The 23,445-nt window shown below is 36.1% G+C and overlaps 2 protein-coding genes and 1 pseudogene across 4 annotated transcripts; 2 read left to right on the forward strand and 1 right to left on the reverse strand.

Moving 5' to 3' along the window:
- Positions 1–1,846: 1,846 nt before the first annotated feature.
- On the forward strand, positions 1,847–5,843 carry LOC132171288 (Single hybrid motif superfamily protein). Its single transcript, XM_059582572.2, has 3 exons — positions 1,847–2,015; positions 3,989–4,248; positions 5,529–5,843. Exons 1-3 carry the CDS (start codon positions 1,937–1,939, stop codon positions 5,655–5,657), a joined length of 468 nt encoding a protein of 155 aa, XP_059438555.1. The 5' UTR covers positions 1,847–1,936; the 3' UTR covers positions 5,658–5,843.
- A 2,865-nt stretch (positions 5,844–8,708) lies between these two features.
- CPN60ALPHA2 (TCP-1/cpn60 chaperonin family protein) lies at positions 8,709–21,134 on the forward strand. 3 transcript variants are annotated; one of them, XM_059581117.2, is made up of 11 exons: positions 8,709–8,813; positions 8,928–9,105; positions 11,366–11,487; positions 11,827–12,034; positions 12,110–12,255; positions 14,783–15,089; positions 17,834–18,084; positions 18,853–19,053; positions 19,802–20,246; positions 20,480–20,736; positions 21,047–21,134. In XM_059581117.2, exons 1-9 carry the CDS (start codon positions 8,760–8,762, stop codon positions 20,087–20,089), a joined length of 1,755 nt encoding a protein of 584 aa, XP_059437100.2. In that variant the 5' UTR covers positions 8,709–8,759; the 3' UTR covers positions 20,090–20,246; positions 20,480–20,736; positions 21,047–21,134. The 3 variants fall into 3 exon arrangements, with proteins under 3 accessions (XP_059437100.2, XP_059437101.2, XP_059437102.2); XM_059581118.2 differs by having other exon boundaries at positions 8,931–9,105; XM_059581119.2 differs by lacking the exon at positions 8,709–8,813 and adding an exon at positions 9,575–9,742 and having other exon boundaries at positions 9,017–9,105.
- Positions 20,836–22,940, reverse strand: LOC132170222 (putative E3 ubiquitin-protein ligase ARI5 pseudogene; annotated as a pseudogene).
- Between the last annotated feature and the right edge of the window lie 505 nt (positions 22,941–23,445).

Here is a 23,445-nt window from a genome sequence, read left to right on the forward strand (position 1 = left end):
TAATAGACCCAGAAAAGTACATTATCCTTAAGAGTAATCTAAAACATTTCCTTTCCACATTTCTTGGGAGAATCCTTGATACCGAGGAAGCTGAGTGAAAATGTTGTCAGCAAAACTAGTTATATTGAGATATTGTGAATGAATTTGAAGACAATCTTATTTATACCGTTAAATATGTAAAGTAAATTCTTGACTATGAAATGATTCATCTCAATTTTACTTAAAATTAAGAACATCCTGTATGGTCCAATAAAGAATTATTCAAATATCAAAAAGAAAAAAAAAAAAAATTATTCAACTAACAATATGCTTAGCTTGTGAAAAAAATTAAATAACCCATTTTGCTAAATTGGAATAAACTTGTGACCTTTTTCAAACCATTTACTTTATCTAAATTCGAGATTGACTTGATCAATAGAATTTAGAAAATAAAAAATAATAAAATTAAAATTTTAGAATATATTTTAAAATCAAAATAAAATTATTGGATTTATGTCTGAATAGTACCTCGGTAGCTTCAAAATTCCACGGAACCGCCATACCTCATGACATCGCCATCAGAATTCAGAAGCCACCACTGGCACTGGGCCGCTCACCAACTCCTGCCTACTGGGTTTGTTGACACATTGACCCACCACCTTATGCCATTTTTAATTCTCAATTTTGTCAAAATATTTTGGCCTTTTTTTTTTTTTTTTTTTTTTAAGGTACGTTTTATTTCCAATTAAGATGATACCAAGTAAAAGAAGCAGGGAAAATTAAGCTATTCTACTTGCAATGTCTTTTCAAACTTGATTAATATCCTTTTAAACTATCAAAAAATAGTAATGTACCAATTTTGTCCCCCAAAAAAAAGAGCTTCTAAAGTTTATTGAATAGACAAATATTCTTATAAATTCATATAAAAAATAAAAAACATAGGGGGAGCCGTTGTGGTGGGCCACCTATTTTTATTTTTATGGGTAAAGCTCACTTAACCCCTTCAAACTACCATCACAATGACAATCTACCCCTCAAACTATCAGTTACGACAATTTATCTCCTAAACTACCAAAACAATGACAATGTATCTCCTAATGCTAGCGAAATGACGAAATTTCCCCCATAGAATTTTCAATAAGACAAAAATATCCTTAAAATTTTGAAAAAAATAAAAATTTAGTATTTTGTTTTTATTTTAGTGAGGGTAATTTCGTCATTTTATTAAAATTTGGGGTACATTGTCATTATTTTTGTAGTTTGGTGGGTAAATTGTCACAATTGATAGTTTGAGGGGTAAATTGTCATTGAGATGGTAGTTTGAGGGGATTAAATGAACTTTATCCTATTTTTATTTGAGCTATGCTATTTAGTATTCTCTTAATATTCTCAACTTACGTGACATGTTGAATTCACCTTTACATTAATCTTAATTAAAAAATATAAAAAATTTAAGAGTGAATTAAGTATGTCACGTTAATTGAAAATGCTGAAATAATGTTAAATAGTGTTGAGAATAATGTTGCATATTGAATCATACATAATACTGTACAGAAGGAACATATATATATATATATATATATATATATATATATATATATATATAAAATAGGCCAATAATGCAGACACTACATATACATGACTAATGTTTTTTTTTTAAAAAAAAAAAAATTTATATATTTTCTAAATTTTTTATAAAATAAAATTATTTTTAGTAGAAATAAGAAACATTATAATTTTTTGGTACTTTAGTATGAAATTAATCAATCTTTAGTTGGAGACAACATTAAAAATTGAATGTTAATTTGTAGGATTCCTCTACTTTGCCTATAAATACTTATTGGAAACAGTTTGAAACACCCACCAACTCTCCAAACCCCACCTATATATTATAAGAGAGAGAAGTTTAGTGTTGGTTGAGGGCAGGAAGCAGGGTTTTTTATTTCAGGTACACGCAATGGCTTCCAGGTTGCTGTGGGCTTCAAGGGCTGCCTCGTACCTCAGGATCTCAGCTTTCCAAAGAGGCTTTGCTTCTGGTATATCAGACTTTTGTCTTAATGTTGCCATTTTTGTGTTGACGGGTGGTTCTCTGTTTGCTTTTCATGTGTATATATTGATCGGAAAGAAGATGAATACTTTTAAATATTTCGTGGGCTTAGATGTGGATGTGGATCTTTCATTTATGTCTTTGTTCAAATGCCTGATCTATGATTCTTCCAGCAGACTATTTGAGTTTCTTTTTGAAATGGGTTTTGTTTGTTTTTGTCATTGGTTTCATGTCTGCCAAGTTTTGGATTTTATTACTGCAGAGATCAATGGGTTCTTGAATCTGGGCATTCATATATTCATATATACCCTCTCTTTCTGTTAGCTTTAATGATTTTAGAAATGCTTTTTAGAGTGAGGTCATTTTTTTAAAAATAAATAAAAACGTTCTTAAAAATTTTTGTGATTAATCTTAAGCAAATTTTTGTGTAATTTGTTTTACTGTCAATGAAAAATGAAACCTACGCCATTGTTTCTCTCACTTTTTATTTTGGAAAACGAAAAGTGATCTTCTTGTTTGTCCTCACGGGTTATATCATTTAATACTATGGCAACTGTTTATTTGTCACCATTGGAGAAGGTTTAGGGAGCAAAAGCTTCAATTTTTACTTCAATATTCCACAATGAAATAGCAACCATATATATCTTTTTTGTTATGTTTATTTATATAAAAGCCGGTTGAGAATTTTGAGTGGCAAAAATTCTGTATAAAATAACAACTTGAAAAATACTATAAGGTTCCTAAATCAGATAATTATAATTACCTTGAGAGGTGTGTAAAGAAATAAAATGTAGGTTCTATCATAAGCTCTATAGTTTGTACTATTGTTATTTTGTGATGATTGATGCCGTGAATGTTTTAGGGTTCTAAGCACTTGGAGTCTGTGATAAGACAAGAGTATGATAATTAAGAAATATAGGCACATGCAGAAAGTTTTGCTGTCAGTGGACAAATAAAATGATTAGTTTTTAAATGTTTCCACTATTAAAGGGTTTCTAAAGTGCTGTCCACAAAATCTGCAGTTCTAGTATCTTTTCATTTGATAATGCAGGGGCACTCCTCATTTTGCATTTTTGGGTTCAAGGAACATAGCAACATATTTGCGCATTGTACTTGATAGATTTTGTGAAACAAACATTGAACAGTGCTACACCTGTTATTAGTTTTAGCATTACTGTTATGATCATCTATGTGAAATGATTGTTAAAATTTCACGTACAGATTGCTGTACAAGAGCGCGAAAAAGCTGTAACTTTCTTCATAATCGTTCTAGCTTCATTTTTACTCTTTGACAGATTCTTTTGTTGGTACTGAATCCAACTTCCTCAACAAGGCAAAAGTGATGCTTTCTGCAGCAATTTCCCCCCCCCCACTTTTTTTTTGTGTGTCTATGTTCAACTATTTAAAAGTTTTCAACTCTTTGTTTTAAAACTTTTTAGCACTCAGCAATAGGTGTCATCTTTTCTTTTATTGTGATCAGTGTTACTGGTTTGTTTATAATGTGGTTCATCATATGCACATGTTATATGGGGATTATACGTATTCAGAGTTTGTACAAAGTTAAATAAAGATGTTAGGCTTTAATGTTTGGTGAGCACACTTCAATTTCAAGGACTTCTCCATAACAGCATAAGCATTTACTTTAATGGAAAAGCAAATTTATTCAATGAAAATGTAACCATGCTACAATCAACTATCATGTGCCAAGACCATAAGAGGTGTCAGGAATACTGAATATTGACACTTTCTTGTGCATTTATTTAATTGAATTAAATGAATTGTACTATTTATGATATCACAAATATAATATTGTTGTTTGCTGCAATATTTCTTTTTGTTTCTAGAAATAGAATTACTTTAGTTAATCTTGATTTTGGGAAATGTGGTAATGAGATGTTGCTTGACTAATTAGATATTGACCTGCCTATTGTGCTTATAATTTTCTTCCCATGTTTCCTGCAGTTGTGAAGGATCTTAAATATGCGGACTCACATGAATGGGTGAAAGTTGAGGGGAATTCTGCTACTGTTGGTATAACTGACCATGCTCAAGATCATTTAGGTGATGTTGTGTATGTTGAATTACCAGAAGTGGGGGCTCCTGTAACACAGGGCAGCGGCTTTGGTGCAGTTGAGAGTGTCAAGGCTACTAGCGATATTTATTCTCCAGTTTCGGGGAAAGTGGTTGAAGTTAATGTAGAGCTCTCCAACTCTCCTGGTCTGGTGAGTCTCTTGTTCTGATTTGAGTTTTAGTTCTTTTTGTGGATTTTTCCTTTTTCCTTTATGGTCTGGCTAAACTCCAGTAAATTCATAGATTGCAACTGGAAAGAGAAGATAGCCATATTTCCTTTTTCATGGTTGACTGATACTGAATGTCTCAATGTTGTGAAACATCTAGGAGCTACACTAACATGTCCTGAAGTTGGTTTTTGCATTTGTTTGTGTCAGTGGTACCCAAGGTTCTATTCGTTTACGTAAACAAAATTCCAAGCACAAGTGCTCTTGAGCTCTTTTCTTTTTGTTTGCATATCCCCAGTGAGGCTTATGTCTGAAGTGGACTTACCAAATAAAGTAGACTCTTTCGTCTTTTTTTTTTTTTTTTTAAATTTGTTTTTGTTGTTCTTCATTTAAACAGAGCCTGTCTGTATTGTCTCCTCTAGTCCTCTTTATCCCCAAGCTTTCCAATCACCTGTTATTTTCCTCCTTCCCGGTCCCGATGTAACCTAAATAGTTCAATCAAACACTTTTTCTTCTTCATATCACCAAGCCTCTTCGACATATATCCTTACCCTCCTTGTAGGCAATGTAGATCCCCCCCTTCCCCCTTCTTTAAGGGAAAGATGTCCCACTTTGCTGCGACAGCTATGGTGGTACAATCCAACGCTTTCTTTCTCCGTCTTTGACTGAAGCCCATAAAGTTGTAACTAATCCTATAATTTAAATGTTTTACCTGATTTTTGTTTCTCCAATTCCCCTCGTAATCAATCACTAGCAATTAATAGGTTCTTGCTGAGAAATACCTTGTCCGGCTACATTTAATGCGGATAATGCCATAGTAAAACCTGTTAGAGCCTCAATCTTCATCTCTGGCTGTTTGTTTGAATTATTTTTTGCCTTCCAAATTTTGTGCTCACTATCTGCTATTATTCTTCGTTTGTGTTCCTCTCTCGGTGCATATCATGTCTCCATGGCTCTTTTGCGTACAGTAGTTTTTCCTTTAATTTGTGAAGTTTAATATGAAGGTTGGACTTCACTTCTTTTATCAAGAATATGTTCTTTCCCTCATGCTTCTATTTGCTGAATGGTTATTGTATCATTTTGGAGTACGTTTTCAAATCGCTGGCAATGAGGTGCATTTTTAAAAACGCTTGATTTTAAAGGTTAAATTGCAAATTTAAAGGCCAAACTGTAATTTTGCCTAAGTTAAACTATATTTTAAATTGCACGTTTTGAAATCTCAAACTCAAACGGACCCTTTTTCTGATATAGCTTTCTTGATGCAGGTTAACGCAAGCCCATATGAAAAAGGATGGATAATTAAGGTCGAGGTGAGTGACAATGGTGAATTGAAGAAGTTGATGGATGCGGATCAGTACTCCAAGTTCTGTGAAGAAGAAGACGCAAAGCACTGAGTGGCTTTAGTCATGAAAGAACTCGTAGGTGCTTCTTTTTTTCGTTTTTTTTTTCATGGAGAGCTTGTTTCAGGGATAGTCATATAACAAATCAAGGAATCCAAATGGTGCACACTGCACATTTCTTTCTTTATGTTTTTATCCGAACATGTTTCTTAAGAATAATCATCCTGGGTTTTCACTTTTTCTCTTGGTGCTGGCTCTGGTAGGTTTGGGATTTGAGAACATTTCTCATTATATTGGAATTATGTTGCTGAATACTGCATAAAGTTGAAAGTTAGCCTTACAAATTGTGAAATTCTGAGAGATTATACTTTCATTTATTTGTTTTCTTTCTGGGGATGTTCTTTTATGGCCATTGTTTTCTTTTGAGATGACCTGGGTGAGGCTGCTATTGGATTTACAGTAAACTGGCTAGCAATTCCAACCATTTTCTCTCCTGGAAGGATCCAAATATGTATGTTGATTTAAATAATAAACTTAATCTTTTTAACTAATATAATGGTCCTAAATCATAATGGCTAATGGAGCTTGAGCTGAAAAATAAAAACATGACACCTTTTCACACGATGAATAAGTGTTGTTAGATGTATTATAACTTTTCTTATAAGTTTTTAATAAAATGACGTTGCAATTTACGTGACTCTTGCTGCATCGGCCACTAAAATACAAAGTGTTATGTGGTACTCCACGTGGTGCTTACCACATTTACATATTGAAGTAGCAATTTGCATGGTCCTTACGGTGTTACTCACTAAAATGGAATTGTCATGTGAGTATACCTATTGTAGTGTTGTTAATTTTACTAATATAAATGTGTTCACTACAATCCTGATAGAAGTGTTTGTCATTATGAATTAAGATAGAAATAATGCTAAATACTACACATTTATTTCACTCCAATTTCATTGACTCTGGACAAAATGTGAGAGAATCACTTGAGATGCTTACCCCAATTCTCTTAGTATTGAGAAGAAAAAACAGAAGAAAAAAAAAAAAAAAAAAAAAGTATGGCTTGTTACGCATTGACTAAGGAGAGAGAAATGGACGAGTTTATAAGCATCATGAGTCCTCTTATAATCAACAAATACCTGGATTGACATAACTGTGGGGGATAAAATTCACCATAGGTCCCACTAAAAAAAAAAAAATACAACTACAACTACTAAATAGGTAACAATTATATCTATCGAAATTCCTTTTAATGAGGAAAATAAATCCCAAGATTTATGAGACGGATATCAGCGTTGAGATCTCTCTATTTTGCAGGTTGTCCATCGACAATTAGTCCATAACAATTTTTTTTTTAATTATTTTTTTTAATAAGTGCATAAAAAAGAACAAGAAATTACAACATCAAATGGTTGGGCAACCCAAACAAAAAGACCCTAAACCACCATAACATAATAGGTAAACAAAAATTAAAAGACACTGCATCAAATAAATGATGCGGACCTATAATTTCTTGGTACGAAGACCAAGAAAGTGGACCACCAAAAAAGGCAGTGATACATGGTGTGTCAACGAAGGTAGGCATAACCAAAAGGGCAAGAGAGGAGCGCAGAACTAAAAAAGTTCCACAAACTTCCCCAAACCTCACAAGAACCAAATGTGGCAGGGACTCGAATATACAGGGAAAAGAACAACACATAAATCAAAACAGCAAAAAGAAGACACAAAACCCATAACAAACTATGAGAAAACAACAAAATAATAAAAAGAAATACAATAAACAACAGGATTGAAGGATCGAAGGGCAAATGAAGGTTGCAAGGAAGCTATTGATAACCAGTGTGTGGGAATGTCCAGAAGCAGGGACTGAGTCAAAGAGACCAGCAAATACACAACAGCGTGTGGGACGCACACGCCTGCGAGTGAGATCTACTCGTAACATGCTCCGATGAGAGGAGGTTGGTTGAGGACGAGGTTTGTGGCAGACGGTGGTGGAGACTCCCAGGAACGAGGTGGAGTGGCACATGTACGACAGAGGCTTCCTAAAATGCATATATCTGATTTCAAAAAAAATCAAATTTCAAGATTTCAAGAAAGTTGCAAATTTGAGGTTGAGAGTGCATGGTGAAGGCGGTGATTAGACATTAACGTTGAAGGAAGGGGCGATGCAATTATTGGATTAAGATAAAACGCCAAGGGCGTTAGATAAGGCCTCCGGAGAGGCAGATAGGGCCTCCAAAGAGGCGGTTTGGGAGTCCGGATTTTTGTGTCCTAATTTAGATTTCACTCCGAAAGCTCTATGTTTTTTATTTTATTTTATTTTATAATTTTTTGAAAACAAGATTTATAGAAGAGAAAAGGGTACTGAGGCCCGTCATAGGGGATACAAAGAAAGCCTAGTAACAATACTATGGGCCTTCACAACCAACGAAATCTAAGAAAGAAAAATTATATAGATTGAACTCAAACAATACTTAATAGTTAATATAAAATAAATTTTGTAGTCTTTTCTAATAAGTTTTTTATTTTTTATTTATTTATTTATTTTTACATACAAGATAAGAATAAGGTTCTTTCTTTATATTATGTTTTGTTTTACATGAAATTATAAGGCTTAATAGCAACTAAAATCATTTAATAATTTGGGAGTCCTTTATAAAATAAACAAAAGGAAAAGTACAAATTGGATGTTTCTTTTCATCACGCAATAGATTTTTATTTTTATTTTTAAATTTCTGATAAAAATATAAATTGGTTTTGCACTATATCTACTTTACCATTCATCACAAAAATAAGTATAATATATATATATATATATATATATATATATATATATATATATATTACTTAACTAGTTTGAGAAAAATTGGAAGTCGTCTATTTTTATTTTATAGTTACAGATCTATTTTCAGGTTTTGATCCAATAAATGATCCATACTGGCAAGGCCCAGTTTGAGCTTGGCCCAAACAGTTGATCGGGCTTAAACTTTAAGCCTGACCCGCCCGTCGGCTTGGCAGCTAGCTCGTGACTCAACTTGACTCGTCCGAGTGGGTTCTCACAAAAACCCTCAAAACCTTTTGAAATCCTCAACGTTCAGAACCACTGCGTCCTCCAAAACCCAAAAAACCATTTCTTCGACTAATAGAGAAATGTCTGTTTCCTTCTCTTCTCCTTCACTCTTCTCTCAAAAACCTCTCTTTCCTGTAAGTCTCTGAATGTGTGTTTATTTTGGTTTCGAACTGACGGGCATTGTATTTGTTGATTTTGAACTAATGGGTATTATATTTTTGGTTTTGAACTAATGGGTACTGCTGCAGAAGAATCTTTTTGGGAACCAAAGAGTATTTGGGTTATGGAGAAATCCACAGATTGTGAGGAAATCTGTGGTCAGAGCAGGCGCCAAGAGGGTATCTTTTGGTAAGGAATGCAGGGAGGCCTTGCAAGCTGGGATTGATAAGCTAGCTGATGCTGTTTCTATCACCTTAGGACCAAGAGGTATTTCTCTCTTCATCTTTTTTATCTTTGTGTATCTGAGTATTTTGCATTTCTCGTTTCTGTTTGTTTGTTTCTTTATTTATTTACTTACTTTTAAACCTTTTAGTTTGCTACCATTATATACCGTCTCTTTATGGTACGAATAGAGAACAGAGAAGAAGTTGAATCATTAATCAGGAATTGTTTGATGTAACTTGTGGTTAGTTCTTCCTGATATATAGTTATGAAAGGAAAAAGAGTAGTAAGTGGGATTGTGGCAGGTAGTTAATTTTCAAGCCTATAAGATCAAAATACCTTGTTGGTAATGCATGCTATGTCACTTGCAATGTGTAGAAGCAATTTCAATAAGATGATTGTTAATTGGGTGATAGTGTGCAAAATTTTAATTTGTTTGTTCATCTAGTAAGTAATGATGATGAGAAACATGCTGGAGACTCACAGTTCCATATTGTCAATGGATGTTTCTTAGATGCAGCTGCACATTGAATGGAATTCATCTATTTGAGTGAAGTGGGCCAGCCAGTGATTTGACTTTATCAATTATGAGGCTAGAGAGCTTATCAAAGAAAACCATGTGGCTCTCAAGAGGGCTTATTCTGCCAAATACTCTTACAAGGGAAGGGGCTGCTATCATGAGGTACAAGGATGTTATAGAATGATCTAATGTCAAACTTCCCCCGTTTGAAGGGAACCCAACGGAGCTTGTCTTCGCCTTCCTATATCAATCTAAAAGAGTACAACAAGTTAAAAATGAAGCAAAGACATCCACCTCCCAATTAGGAGCATCTTTGATAAAGCTTACATTCCACTTATGGTATCATTGGATAACTCCAAGTAGTTTTCCATGAAAACATTCTTCACTCAAGCATACTATACAAATCCGGGAAAATATCCTGAAGGACCTGATTCCCATACCATTTGTCATGCCATAATCTAATTTTGGAGCCATCTCCCAACTCAAAGCTAGTATGACTAGAAAATTGCTTCCAACCCCTCATGATATATTTCCCCAAACTCACCCCATATGGCCCATGAACCTTATTGGAACATCACCCGCCCCACAAGCTATCATATTTAGAATCCATTACAACTCTCCACAAAGCTTCTCTCGCATGCACATAGCGCCAAAGTCATTTCCCCAAAAGAGTATGATTAAAAATACTAAAGTTTTGGATTCACAACCCTCTCTCACTGACCAGAGAGTAAACCTTGACCAGCTTACCAGATGAATTTTGAACTTATCAGTTATCACCCAACCCACCGCATAAGAAATGGGAGAAAGAGACAAGAAATATGTGGGGAAATTGGACAATATGCTCTTTATTAAGGTAAACTTCTACCTTTAGACAAGTACATCCTCTTCCAACCGCTTTAATGATGCTCAAAATTTTCAATAACACCATCCCAAATAGCCTTGACCTTAAAAGGAGCTCCCAAAGGAAGGCCAAGATACTTCATAGGCAAAGAAGACATCGTGCAACCCAGATTATTGGCCAGACCATCAACATTATTAACATTACTCAAAAGAACCAATTCTGACTTCGTGAGGTTAATTTTCAAACTGGACAGCTTCAAGGATCCGTCTTTTGGATGATACCCTGCTTTTTAACCCAGAACAATAAGAAAATTACTGCAACTAATTTGTAAGTTTTGCCATTTACTAGTAACATTTAAGACCTTAAGGGGTAGCTCAATCATCTGGGGATTACACCTCAAGAAGCAGAGGTCACTAGTTTGAATCTCACATTCTCTCTCTCCTTGAGTCCAATTACTTATAAATAAAAAACACATTCAAGGCTAGTGATCCTCATTAGTTTGTACCAAGGAATATATATATATATATATATATATATATATATATATATATATATATATATATTTGGGAAACAATAACTTATATAACCATATATAAGAAGCTCAAAATTCAAACAAACAGTTGATTGTTCCAATTTTTTATTCTGCTTATGTGCTTGTATCTGTGGTTTCTGTGTTTTAACATCTCTCATAGCAGTAGGCATCCTCAAGGCTTCATGATTTGTCTTTTGTGAACCAAAAAAATTTAGAAAGTAAGCCTGTGAGGTTCCCTTAAGGCCAGCCCAATCCTTTGTACCTTTTCTGACGCTATCAAAGCTGTAAGATGCTTGATATTACCGCATCTTGAAATAGTTCAAAAAGAATATAATACTTTTGATCAAATTATTAGTTTTCATGCTGCTAATTTGATATGAGGTATTGATTTGTTTTAAGTGAAATCATGCAGGACGTAATGTTGTTCTTTTTGAGTCTGATACACTAAAGGTAATAAATGATGGTGTTACAATTGCTCGATCCATAGAGCTTTCAGATGCAGTTGAGAATGCAGGAGCAATGCTAATCCAAGAGGTCATTCATGAATGCTAGATAATTCTATCCCTTAGAGCATGCTTGAGATTGCATTGAGAAATAGAGCTTTTAAAGCCAAATAGAACTTTTTGAAAAAGCTTTATTTTTAAGTATTTCCCAAAAGTGCGTTTTGGCGCTCTTTAGAGTAAAAAAGTCAAAGAAGTATTTTTGAAAATTTTTACCAAACAAATCAGTTTTTTGTTTGGCACAACTTTTTAGGTACTAAAAGTACTTTTAAGCTTTCTAACGCAAATCTCAAACATGCTCTTAATCTTGTACTAGTGCTTTTTGGGACATTAAGTAATAATAGATATGTAAATCTTCACATTCTACTTGCAGGTTGCAAGTAAAATGAATGATTTGGCTGGTGATGGTACAACTACTGCAATTGTTTTGGCTCGAGCAATGATCAAATCTGGGGCATTGGCAGTTGCTTTTGGTGCTAACCCAATCTCTTTGAGGAAGGGGATGGATAAGACTGTAAAAGAATTGGTGAAGGTCTTGAAGAAGAAAAGTGTGCCTGTAAAAGGAAGGGATGATATTAAAGGTGTTTCTTCTCTTTGCAGTTCATTAGTAAAATGCATGGGGTCCCAAGCACATGTTTAACTTTTCCATTTTGCAGCTGTGGCCTCAATTTCTGCTGGAAATGATGAGTTTATTGGGAACTTAATTGCTGAAGCTATAGGAAAGATTGGCCGTGATGGAATAATCTCTATTGAGTCATCCACATCATCTGAGACCTTTGTGATAATTGAAGAAGGAATGAAGGTAAATTAAGATAATTTTGAATTACAGTGATTGTTAACAATCTCTAACAAGGATCTGATGATAATGCGCATTAAAGAATGGCTATGTTTCAAGTTTTAGTTCAACATCAATTTTTCTCATGGTAAAGTGTGACCAAAATCTTTAAATTTTGGGGAAAAAAATTAAATTAATTGGCATGAATATGGAAATTTAATACAAGAGGGAGAAAATTGAACCATAATTCAGGTTCTTAATTTTACAGTTTTACTATTAGTTTGAACATATATTGTTAATAATGCAAGCTATATGTAGGACTAAAAGGTTGATTAGGTCACACTTTTTCTTTTTTTCCCCGACTTGTTTGGTAGCTGTTTTGGAAACAGTTTTTCTGTCTCCAAAACAGTAAATCGCGTTTCTGTATTATTGATGTGCATTTGGCGAACCGTTTTAAAAACCAAAACAAGTGAAAATGAAACACAAAAAAACTAAAATCTGGAAACAACTTATACATGTTTCTGAAAACAGTTTTCGGTGTTTTCATTTAGTCTTCTTTGTTTTTCTTCCTACGTTGAGAGAAATATTATACATCTTGTTATACATATAATTATATATTATATTCTTATACATATATACATATATAATACATTATATTTAAAATTTATATACTTATATAGATATTAGTATGCTTATGACATAAATGATAATATTATATAACATATACCATAAATTATTTAAGGGTTAATAACTTTTTTGGTACTTGGGTTATAATGTTTTTTTTTTTTCTGCCCCTAGGTTTTAAAAAAGACAAATCTAATACCTCAGATTTTGAAAAAGACCGAATCACCAACTCCGTTAATTTCTGTCCATCCCTTTGGCCTTGGGGGTGGTTCTGCCACCCGTAGAGGGGCCGTAGGAGCCACCCCCATTGCCTAAAGGTGTGGCCGAGCCACCCCCAAGGGCCTTGGGGGTGGTTTCAGCCACCCTTTTTTTGCCCTTGGGGGTGGCCGAACCACCCCCTTGGCCAAAGGGGGTGGTTCTACCACCCCCAGACTAGCCTAAGGTCAAACTGGGGGTGGCCGCCGTTAATTGAGATGAACGAAAATTAATGGAAGTGGTGATTTGGTCTTTTTCAAAATTTAAGGTACTAGATTTGTCTTTTTTAAAATCTAGGGGGGAAAAAAAATAAAAACATTAAAACCCAGATACCAAAAAAGTTATTAACCCATTATTTAATATACTTATAAATTATAACTTAAAGCATTGTAGCAAAATGCCCCCATCCCAAGTTAATAAAAATAAATAAATAAAAAATTAAGGGGTGTCCGGTCTGGGGTGACCGGCCACCCCAGTTGGGCCTAGGGGTGGCTGAAGCCACCCCTTAATTTTTATTTTTTTAACTTGGGATGAGGGCATTTTGGGGAAAAAAAAAAGAAGTCAGAATGGTCGAACTGTTACAATTTGGAAGTTTTGGGGGGGGGGGGTCAATTGTCATTTTTTAAACATTTGAGGTCAAAGTGCAAATTTGTGGATAGTTCACGAAGGGTAAAATATATTTTCTCCTTAATATATATACATATTAATAAATATATATGAGTCGAGTCGAGCCCAAGTATGTTCATGAGTAGTTATGTTCATTTACAGCCCTACTTGCTTCACTTCCATAATAATTTATATTTCTCTTCTTTCTCTTATATGTTTTGCTGGTTTCCATTCTAGTGTATATATATATATAAGGAAAATTACACTTTACCCCCCAAAGTTTGGGATGATTTTCAATTCGATCTCCAATGTTTCAATTTTTGCAATATAACCCCCCAAACTTGCAATTTTTTTTCAATTCGACCAATGTTATCCCAAAATTCCTATATTGCCCTTATTTTTTTTTTTTTAAATTAGTGCAAAAATGGCCAAATGGCCAAAGCCACCCCGATTTTTTTTTTTTTAAAAAAAAAATTTTATAAAAAAAAAAAAAAAAATTAGGGGCAATAGGAGAATTTTGGGATAACATTGGTCAAATTGAAAAAAATTTGCAAGTTTGGGGGGTGCATTGCAAAAATTGAAACATTAAAGGTCGAATTGAAAATTGTCCCAAACTTTGGAGGGTAAAGTGTATTTTTCACACACACACACACAGATATATATATATATATATATACCATTTTGATTGGTTTTGGGTATCATATTAAGCTTATTTTTTGGTATTGGTGAAATGGGGTTGTTGTAAATTTTTAGAAATTGGTTTCAGAAAATGTTATCGGAAATAGTTTGCCAAACACTTTTTCAGTAAAAAAAAAAAGCAGAAAATTGTTTTTTATTTTATTTTTTATTAATGTTCTTGAAAATAGTTTTCAGAACAACAACCGAAATCGATTTGCCAAACGAACCTGCATGTCCCATGGTTAGGATATTCTAACTGCAAACATGTCAATTGATTTTGGGTGATGGTCTGCATGTTTGCCGTGTAAGCCTTTTGCTCTTAGTAGCCCATTGTTGGATTGTTTAAACTTGATCTCTGATTCCTTTTTTTTTTTTCTTCTTCTATATACAGATTGACAAAGGTTACATGTCACCCCACTTCATTACAGACCAGAACAAATCTGTAGTGGAGTTTGACAATGCTAAGGTTCTAGTAACTGATCAGAAGATTTCAAATGTCAAAGAACTTGTTCCTTTACTGGAAAAGACTACGCAACTGAGTGTCCCACTGCTAATCATTGCAGAGGATATCTCCAGGCAAGTACTGGAAACACTAGTGGTGAACAAAATGCAAGGTCTACTGAATGTTGCTGTTGTCAAATGCCCAGGAGTTGGAGAAGGAAAGAAAGCTCTGTTGCAAGATATTGCCCTAATGACAGGTCAGCTTATGTACTGCATGCCAAACTTTGTTTGCTTGGTAGTTTGATTTTTCCATGGCATATCTCAACAATGAGTAATTGTATTAGTCCGAATCAAAGGCTGCTTTGATGTCAAGAAACTATAATGGACCTGGTTCTCATTCACTAATTTCTTTATTTGTTGGTTTGGTGACGCAGTTCAATTTCATGCTAGCATGTTCTTAAGATGTGTAAATTGTAGAATGATGACATAATTAAGATAGCAGCTGAGATAGTTATTGATATTTTTGCTTTCCTAGTTTGCGTCCCCCCCAACTGTCACATCGAGAACCTTGCTCATATCATGAAACTTTAATTTGTTAGTTTGTGATGTAGTTCAACTTCATGCTAGCATGATTGTAAACTCTGTAAGTTTTAAACTGATGATATAGTTCACATAGGAGCCCAGATATTAATTCACATTTTCAGTTTCCTAATTTCTGGCCTTAGGATCATATCAAGAGCCTTAGTGTTAGTTATGGTAGTGTTAATTACAACTGAATTCTTAAGCTTCCATTTTTTTTTTTTAACTTTAATGAAATTCTAGAATTCATATATAAAGATTATGTTAAGTTGTACAAGGGACTAATCACGAAATATTGGTCCACCTAGTTTTATATAGGTTATATTAATTAATGGGATTATTAGTATTTAATTTCAAGAGTCAAGGGCGTTTTTATGATTTAATAAATAGGTGTTGCTCTAGATTATGTCGGTAAGTTAATAAATGAGTGTTGCTCTAGGGTTTAGTTGTGAGTCTATTTAAGTAAGATTTGTATTCCAATGGAGGCAGATGTGATGGAATAAAAAAAATGTAGAATTGATTCTTCTCTCTCTGCCATAGCTTCTTCTCTCTTTCTAGCTTTGTCTTTCTCTTCTTTATCTCTCCCCTTTTAGCTTCTTTCTTCTCTCTTTGTCCTAATTTCACTATATATATTGCGATTATTGTTTGTCCGGCATCAGTTTTGGTATCAGTGCTTTCTGCGATTGTTTTTTCTATCAACAGTCGTATGATCCTCTACTCCCCAAGCCAGCTGCACCCTTGCACACCCTTCTGGCCTTCTTCGTCAACCACAGAAGACATCGCAGACATCCTGCACAAGCCCCTCATAACCAGACCACCGAAACCCAGTGTCTCCATCTCCCATTTCCATCCCAGTGTCTCTGCAGTCCAAACACCCAACCCAAAATACCCAAACACCCACCACATCATCCATCACAACAACCTCATCTACACCGGAACCCTCCCCGTCACCCAACCACCGGTATCACAAAAAAAAAAAAAAAACCAAATTCCCGACCTCTTGACAAACCCATGTTGGCATTACTCTTTCTTTCCTGTCCTACGCATCATCGCGCCCAGCCATTGACTCACAGCACCACAAAAGCACTGAAATGAACACATCAACAGCCAACGTACTCAACGACTCCTTGGTTCCCAAATGCAAGCCCCTCGTAGAGCAGCGTCCATGCCTTGATATGTTGGCCTTCCTTCAGCCTGCAGCCTGGACAGGCTCTTTTTCAGCCTCCTGCTCGGGTGTGAGGCAGACGTTGACCACCATATCACCAGAACGACGACCTTGTAGTGCCACCAACACCCACCTTGCCTCTGCAACAGGGAATCGCACTCGGCCATGCTGCTCCCTCCCCTGTGCCACACCCTTGCACCATCCCTCCCAACAACACCAGTTCCAGGAGAATGGTTGTGGATGTTTTATTAGTTGAACACGTGTTGTGAGGATTGTTTAGTTACTTGTAGTCACTTTGCAACATAGGAGCAAAAAGGGAAAAAAAAAAAAGTATAAAAAAAAATCCCTTTTCAAGACTTGGATCCAAAAGTTTTTGAGCATATGTTTTCAACCATTCAACATTTCAAAACTACAGGTCAAGTTTTCTCCAACCAGGGGAGAATGATGCAAGGAACGAAGCACAAAATATTGGTCCACCTAATTCTATGGTTTGCTGCAACATTCTAAAAACACACTTTTTTTTTTTTCATAAGTCATGAAACAATCTCATAAAAAAGCGTAAGGCGCCCCTAAGTATATTGGGAGTATACAAAAGAAGCCATCTAACTAGCAGGGGCAAAACGAACAAGGAAATCACTAAAACTAATCGATAGAGGAGACACAAATGCCGCCGTCGATAAATGCAAAGTTTCATAGAACAAAGATAAAATTCCCCCCAACGTCTTCACTTTGTCCTCAAAGCACTTATCAGTCATTTTCCTTTCATACATACCAGAAGAGACACGTAGGCACCATTTTTCACACTACAACACTCCTAGGCCTGCCAAAGGACCACCAACAGTTGAGCAGATCAACAACACTACTAGCCATAACCCAGGACAACCCAAAACGACTAAAAAAAGCACTCCAAATGGCAGAAGCCACATTACAATGGAGAAGAAAGTGATCCACCGACTCCACATTTTTAAAACATTCATAGGGACAATACATCTATCACATATTTCACATATTTCACATAAACTACAACCTCTCTCTCTCTCTCTCTCTCTATGTTAATACAAATTCCCCTGGGCAACCCTTGTTTAACACTGGAAATATAAGCATTATTGTCCTATGGGAGACCATATTGCACTTGTCGTAGGGTTGCGCCCCTCTGTGCTTTTCAATGAATTAATTATTTATAAAAAAAAATATTTCTCCATGAAGAGATTATATTTCATCTCCAATTTCTCATTGATGTAGTATTAACATCTTTAGGTGCTGATTTTCTCTCTGGAGATTTGGGTTTGATGCTTGACGGTGCAACATCAGATCAGCTTGGCATTGCACGAAAAGTAACCGTAACAAGTAATTCAACAACCATAGTTGCGGACCCTACTACAAAAGCTGAAATTCAGGCAAGAATTTTGCAGATCAAGAAGGATCTAGCTGAAACAGATAATGCATACTTGTCGAGAAAGCTCTCGGAAAGAATTGCTAAACTCTCTGGTGGTGTCGCTGTGATTAAGGTCTGCAAAAAGTGCTCTTTCTAAATATTATTTTAAAGAGACCTAGTATAAGAGGTATCTTCTTCCTGGATGGTGGCTTCATTATTTCTGTGGCCTATAAAAGATGATTGGCTTTGATGTTAGTTTCAAAACTTAACAAAATTGAGACAGTTTCCAAAGCACTGTCCTAAAAGGAATAAGAAATTTTGATTATGACTTGAAATGCCACTTCTTTTTTACAATAGGGTATTATATTTGGAAAAATTGTAGGGTCTTGGATTTGTTTACAAATATAATACCTTAATTCAGGGGTAAGATAAATGCTTTGCACTCTCTGTAAACCATAGGCATTTGAATTTCATTATATAATAGGAAGCATAATATGTGCACACATAGACAGACATGCAATTTAATTTTAATGAAACATAAATTGAGAAGCAGATGGCAAGTAGATAATCTGTCAATTAAAAAAAATTCTTACATACTAATTTTACTCGTTTTCTAATACATTGTGGCCAGCTTTTAGCCAACAGAGATGTGTCATAGGAATAGGCGTATTGGCCTTACTGCACATTTCCACCAGTTTGAAGAAGTTTAGTGGAACAGAATTGTGGCAGATAGGAAACTTGAAAGATATGTAGGATGAAGAATCCTATCTACATGTACACTTTCAGAAATTCATTATGGTCATTTTGATCATGACAGATATTCAGAACTTCTAGTCATAATTGTTTTACCACTTTTACCTATTGTTATGTTTACTCTGTTAAGCAAAGTGAGTGGGATCAGGTAGGAGGACACACTGAGGTGGAGCTTGAAGATCGGAAACTCAGAGTTGAAGATGCAAAGAATGCCACATTTGCTGCCATGGATGAAGGGATAGTGCCTGGTGGTGGTTCCACATATGTACACCTCTCAGAATTGATTCCCACCATAAAGAATTCAATGGAAGATCTAGATGAGCAGATTGGTGCTGATATTGTGGCAAAGGTCTGGTGTCTATTTGTTTAATCTTTTGTTGGCAGATTTGTCTTCTCTTCTTATTCAAAGGTCTGATCACAAGCATTTGATCAGGAACTTCCTAAGTTGGCTTTCATGTAGTATCTTATTCTGGCATAATTTTCTTCCTTGAATCTGGAGACACATTCTTGGAATACGTAAGGGAAATTAAATAAAAAGATATGTTTCTGAGGGGCCTTTTCTGACTACTTTTGTTGTCGTCATTGCACCAAATCACCAGTCATGATATGTGAGTTGCCTTGAGAATGAATTGGTGCTTAAGATGCTTTCGAGCAGATCCATCGTCAGGCCCATTTGATTGAGTTTGACTGACCTTTTTACAAACATGTAAATTTAGGCATTAGACTCATTGAGTCAATGGTTTAGAGATCTATGATGTAATAACAATAAGTTTTTTCTTATATATTATAATGGACAAGATCCCTCATCACCATACTGATAATTTGCTTTGGAAGGACTAATTAATTAAGATGTTCTTAAAGATGGTTGGTACCATGATACATAAATTGGACAGGGCCTAGAGCAGAGATTGCCTGACATGAATTGCGAGCATAAGATTTAATTCTACATGTGTCACCTACAACTGGCACTAGTTATGCTGTGACCAATTAGCAGTATTGCAAGGGACAGTGAAAGAAAAAATACTGTCCTCCATCTAAGGTCTGCCCTTGACATTTACTTTTATGATTGTATAACTATTTATGATGTTTAATTGCAGGCACTTCTTGCACCTGCAAAATCAATTGCTACCAATGCGGGAGTCGACGGAGACGTTGTTGTAGAGAAGACTAGAACCTGTGAATGGCGAATTGGGTACAATGCAATGACATGCAGGTATGAAGATCTTCTCAGTGCTGGAGTTGCCGATCCTTGCCGGGTTTCGAGATGTGCACTTCAAAGTGCAGTGTCAGTTGCAGGGATAGTTCTAACCACTCAAGCTGTATTGGTGGAGAAAACAAAGAAGCCCAAGCCACGCATCCCTCAGGTTCCAGGCATAACTCCTTAAAGAAAAGGAAAAAAGAAAAACAGAAAGCAGAGAGAGAGAGATTAGTTGGAAAGCTAGTTAACAGCTGAGACCAGACAAGTCAACTTTTAATTCGATATTTTGGGGTGCGAGGGCATGAAATGCCATACATGAACAACAGGGCAGGGTTGCATATCCGGTAAAAGTCAGATTTTTACTTGTAATCTCATTTCACATGAAAAAAATCTATAGGCATTCCAAATTCTTTTTCTTTTTTCTTGGATTTTCTGTAAACTATGAAATGGTATTTATGCTGCAAAAATAATGATGGGGGAAGAATTTTCTTTCCTTTTTCTTATTACATCTTTTCTGCAGAAATCTCCAAAACATATTTCTGATCTTGTCCAAATGTATGTTTCAACTCTGCTGTAGGAAAAATGGATGAACTATATTGTTACAGCAATGGCAGCAAAGTTATTTATGGAATTAGGGCAGCATACCTCCTCCTCCTCCTTGATCAACCAAATTGTGTGCCATTGTTGCGAGAACTTCCTCTTAAGACAAGATATTGCGTTTGTGTTTGCTCCCAACATTGCAATGATTAATCAAATTGAGGTTTTGAGCCAATCAAATGTTGTATGCACAGCAAACAATGACAAGTTTGTTGATATCAGCGTTATTTGAAGCAGGTAATTCTATTTGCAAGTCACTTTTATTTGAGTTCTGTCAAAATCAAATAGCACTATTATTTTGTTTATATAAGATTGAGAAAAGGAAAAAGAAACTACTTCTCCCACAAATATCCACCAAATCATAATTTCAAATATTAATAATAACAATTACATCAAAATCCAAACTCATCGGTGCCAATTCCTGTGCACAGAAAAACTCTGCATAAATTTCCTAGTGTTATGTTTGATTATGGAATTGCAACATTCTTCACAGAAATAAAGTTTTGCTGAGTATTATTGTCATCTTGACGACGCATCTGTTTGACAGATTTCCTCAATCCGCTCTTTGCGCCTTCCTTCTTCTCCTCGTGTTGCTGCAATCCTCCTGAGAGGAGACATCTTCCAGGCCATTCTCCAACGCCTTAACCAGATTCTCAAAATAGTTCCTCGTCGATTTGGTCCTATCAGTAAGCTTTGCACGGAAGTTGTTGATTTTTTCAGGTGAGCACTTTTCTTCCAGGAAGTCATGAATATCCTTCTCTGCGCAATGGTGAAGCTTTTCCAAACCAGACTCCGCCTCTCCTTGCAAGTACTCAAAGAATTGCTTCTTGGTTTTCTCATGCTCCGGTAGGTAGTACCCATATGCATAGGTCCACTTGAGCACCCGCCTGCATTCGATTATCTGCAGCCATGCCTGTGTAATGAACTGGAGCTGAGGCTCTGTTTCCGCCTGCAACTCGCCAAATGTCTTCATGTACTCTGTTTGCGTTTCATGAAAAGTTTTGAGTGCTTGTTTCCTTGAGACCTCATTGCCTGCCCATCTTTCATAGTAATGATTATACCTGTCCAGAGATTTCTTGGCCCTCTCTCTTAAATCGTCAGCCTCCTTCGCTTCTTCGCGATTCTTGTAAGTATTGCAATCATAGGATCCACCTGTTTCTGCATTATGATGCTTCCAGTTGCCAAGGCAGAGCCAGCAGAACTCGAAGTTACAGGGCCGGCCGCACGTCATGTGCATGCAGCCATGGTTCTTCTCAATGGGTCGCATGCACTTGGGACATGGCTTCGTTTTCGCAAGTATCCATGTCACGTTCTCTGCTTCAGAACTATTCTTGAACACCCACTTCGCCACAGTCTCGCAATCCACCGGACGGTGAGCATCCTCCAAACATTTCCAGCAAAAGCTGGTAGAGCAAAGGCAGCAAACATCATAGCCTCCGGCGCCGCCTCCACCGGAAAACTCCACGGCATACTCGCAATCCGTCCCCGGACACCACTTAATATTCTTACTGTTCTCGATAAAAGACCTCATGAGGTAACGTGAGTACCTCTGTTTATCCGACGACGACGATGCCAATGACTCCACCATATCCTGCCCCACCGCAGCACCGCAGGACGGAGCGGGACATGTCAGCATCAGACAGCCGGGTCCGTCCTGGACGGATGATTTTATGTAGTTTCCCCAGCATTCGCTGCAAAAGGGATGCCCACAACACGCCCATCTCATTACCCGAAAAGAGCAGGTTTCCAAGCAGATGCTGCAAGAAGTCCTGTTCTTCGGCAACTCAACGACTGGTTTCTCGAACAAGCCGGCGGATTTTCTCACCCCTTCTTCATCGGCAAACCACGCGTCCTGGACCTCACAAGCCCTCCAGTTGTAGTGGAGAAGCAGTACCGTTGCCTCGGCTTTCGATATCGCCAGGACGGTGGATACCTCGGTGATCTCCTTCTCCTGACGCCGCCGTATAACGGGTTCCTTCAAGACGTCGAAGTCTTGCTCTTGTTTCCGAGGGCCATCGGCCTCATCGTCCTCGGCGACCATGTTGTCGTCGTCTTCGCCGCTGTTGCAGTAGTCCGACGGAATCTCATCGGCGTCGCTGCTGTAGTAGTACGTGTCGTCCTCGGAGTCCATGGTGGAGAAAACGCTAGAGGTAAGTTCACAAGATTCGTGGTGGGTGTGAAAGAGGGTTTCGCCAGCGGGGTGGGTGTTTGGCTGGCGAGAAAATTGAGGCTTTCTAGAAAGCGTCTCGGCACTTTTTCAATTTCTTGTTTTCGGTGAATATATAGGCGACTATGTTGGTGTTACTTTCCCTTCGATTCCCTGCGCTTCTAGGTTTCCTATGTCCCACCGGATTTTATAATTTTTTTTCAGAAAATCTCAGCCCTTGATCCGACTCTATGTTTCTTTGTGGACCCCGATTTGTACTGGGACTTCTATTTAGAGTAATATTTTCTTTTATTTATTTATTTATTTAAATAAATGTTTAAAATTTAAATTAAATATTAATTTTAAAAGTTACGGTATCTTTAGAGATAAAGGTATAGTATTATTCATTTTCTATTATATTAATTAGGAAAAACTTCACTTTAACCTCCTGAACTGTCACCTGATTTTATAAACTCCTTGAACTTTCAAATTTCTCAATTTAGACCCATAAACTTTTAATTACTCTCAATTAGAATTCTTTTGTTAATTTTAACCGTTAAAAATACAAAAAAAAAAGAACAAAATATCCGTGATTTTCATTTTTTTTAAAATAAAAAAACGTTTTAGAAGTTGAAATTTTATACAAAATTCAGTGATATAAATGTCATGTAACGTTTCAAATCTGACGGAGGGGTCCATATTGAGAGTAATTGAAAGTTTAGGGGTCCAAAATGAGGGATTTGGAAGTTCTGGGAGGGTTTGTAAAATCGAGTGGAAGTTCAGGGGGCCAAAGTAAAGTT

This window comes from Corylus avellana, chromosome 1 (genome assembly GCF_965113065.1).
Source record: "Corylus avellana chromosome 1, dhCorAvel1.hap1.2, whole genome shotgun sequence".
Classification (NCBI taxonomy): Eukaryota; Viridiplantae; Streptophyta; class Magnoliopsida; order Fagales; family Betulaceae; genus Corylus; species Corylus avellana.

What these genes read in the sequence shown, in the direction of transcription:
- LOC132171288 (XM_059582572.2), top strand. Translation starts at nt 1,937, where the DNA reads ATGGCTTCCAGGTTGCTGTGGGCTTCAAGGGCTGCCTCGTACCTCAGG. An exon ending in CCAAAGAGGCTTTGCTTCTG is followed by an intron (nt 2,016 to 3,988) that starts GTATATCAGACT and finishes TGTTTCCTGCAG; the next exon opens with TTGTGAAGGATCTTAAATAT. An exon ending in TCTCCAACTCTCCTGGTCTG is followed by an intron (nt 4,249 to 5,528) that starts GTGAGTCTCTTG and finishes TTCTTGATGCAG; the next exon opens with GTTAACGCAAGCCCATATGA.
- CPN60ALPHA2 (XM_059581117.2), top strand. Translation starts at nt 8,760, where the DNA reads ATGTCTGTTTCCTTCTCTTCTCCTTCACTCTTCTCTCAAAAACCTCTC. An exon ending in AGATATTGCCCTAATGACAG is followed by an intron (nt 15,090 to 17,833) that starts GTCAGCTTATGT and finishes TAACATCTTTAG; the next exon opens with GTGCTGATTTTCTCTCTGGA. An exon ending in GTGCTGATATTGTGGCAAAG is followed by an intron (nt 19,054 to 19,801) that starts GTCTGGTGTCTA and finishes GTTTAATTGCAG; the next exon opens with GCACTTCTTGCACCTGCAAA.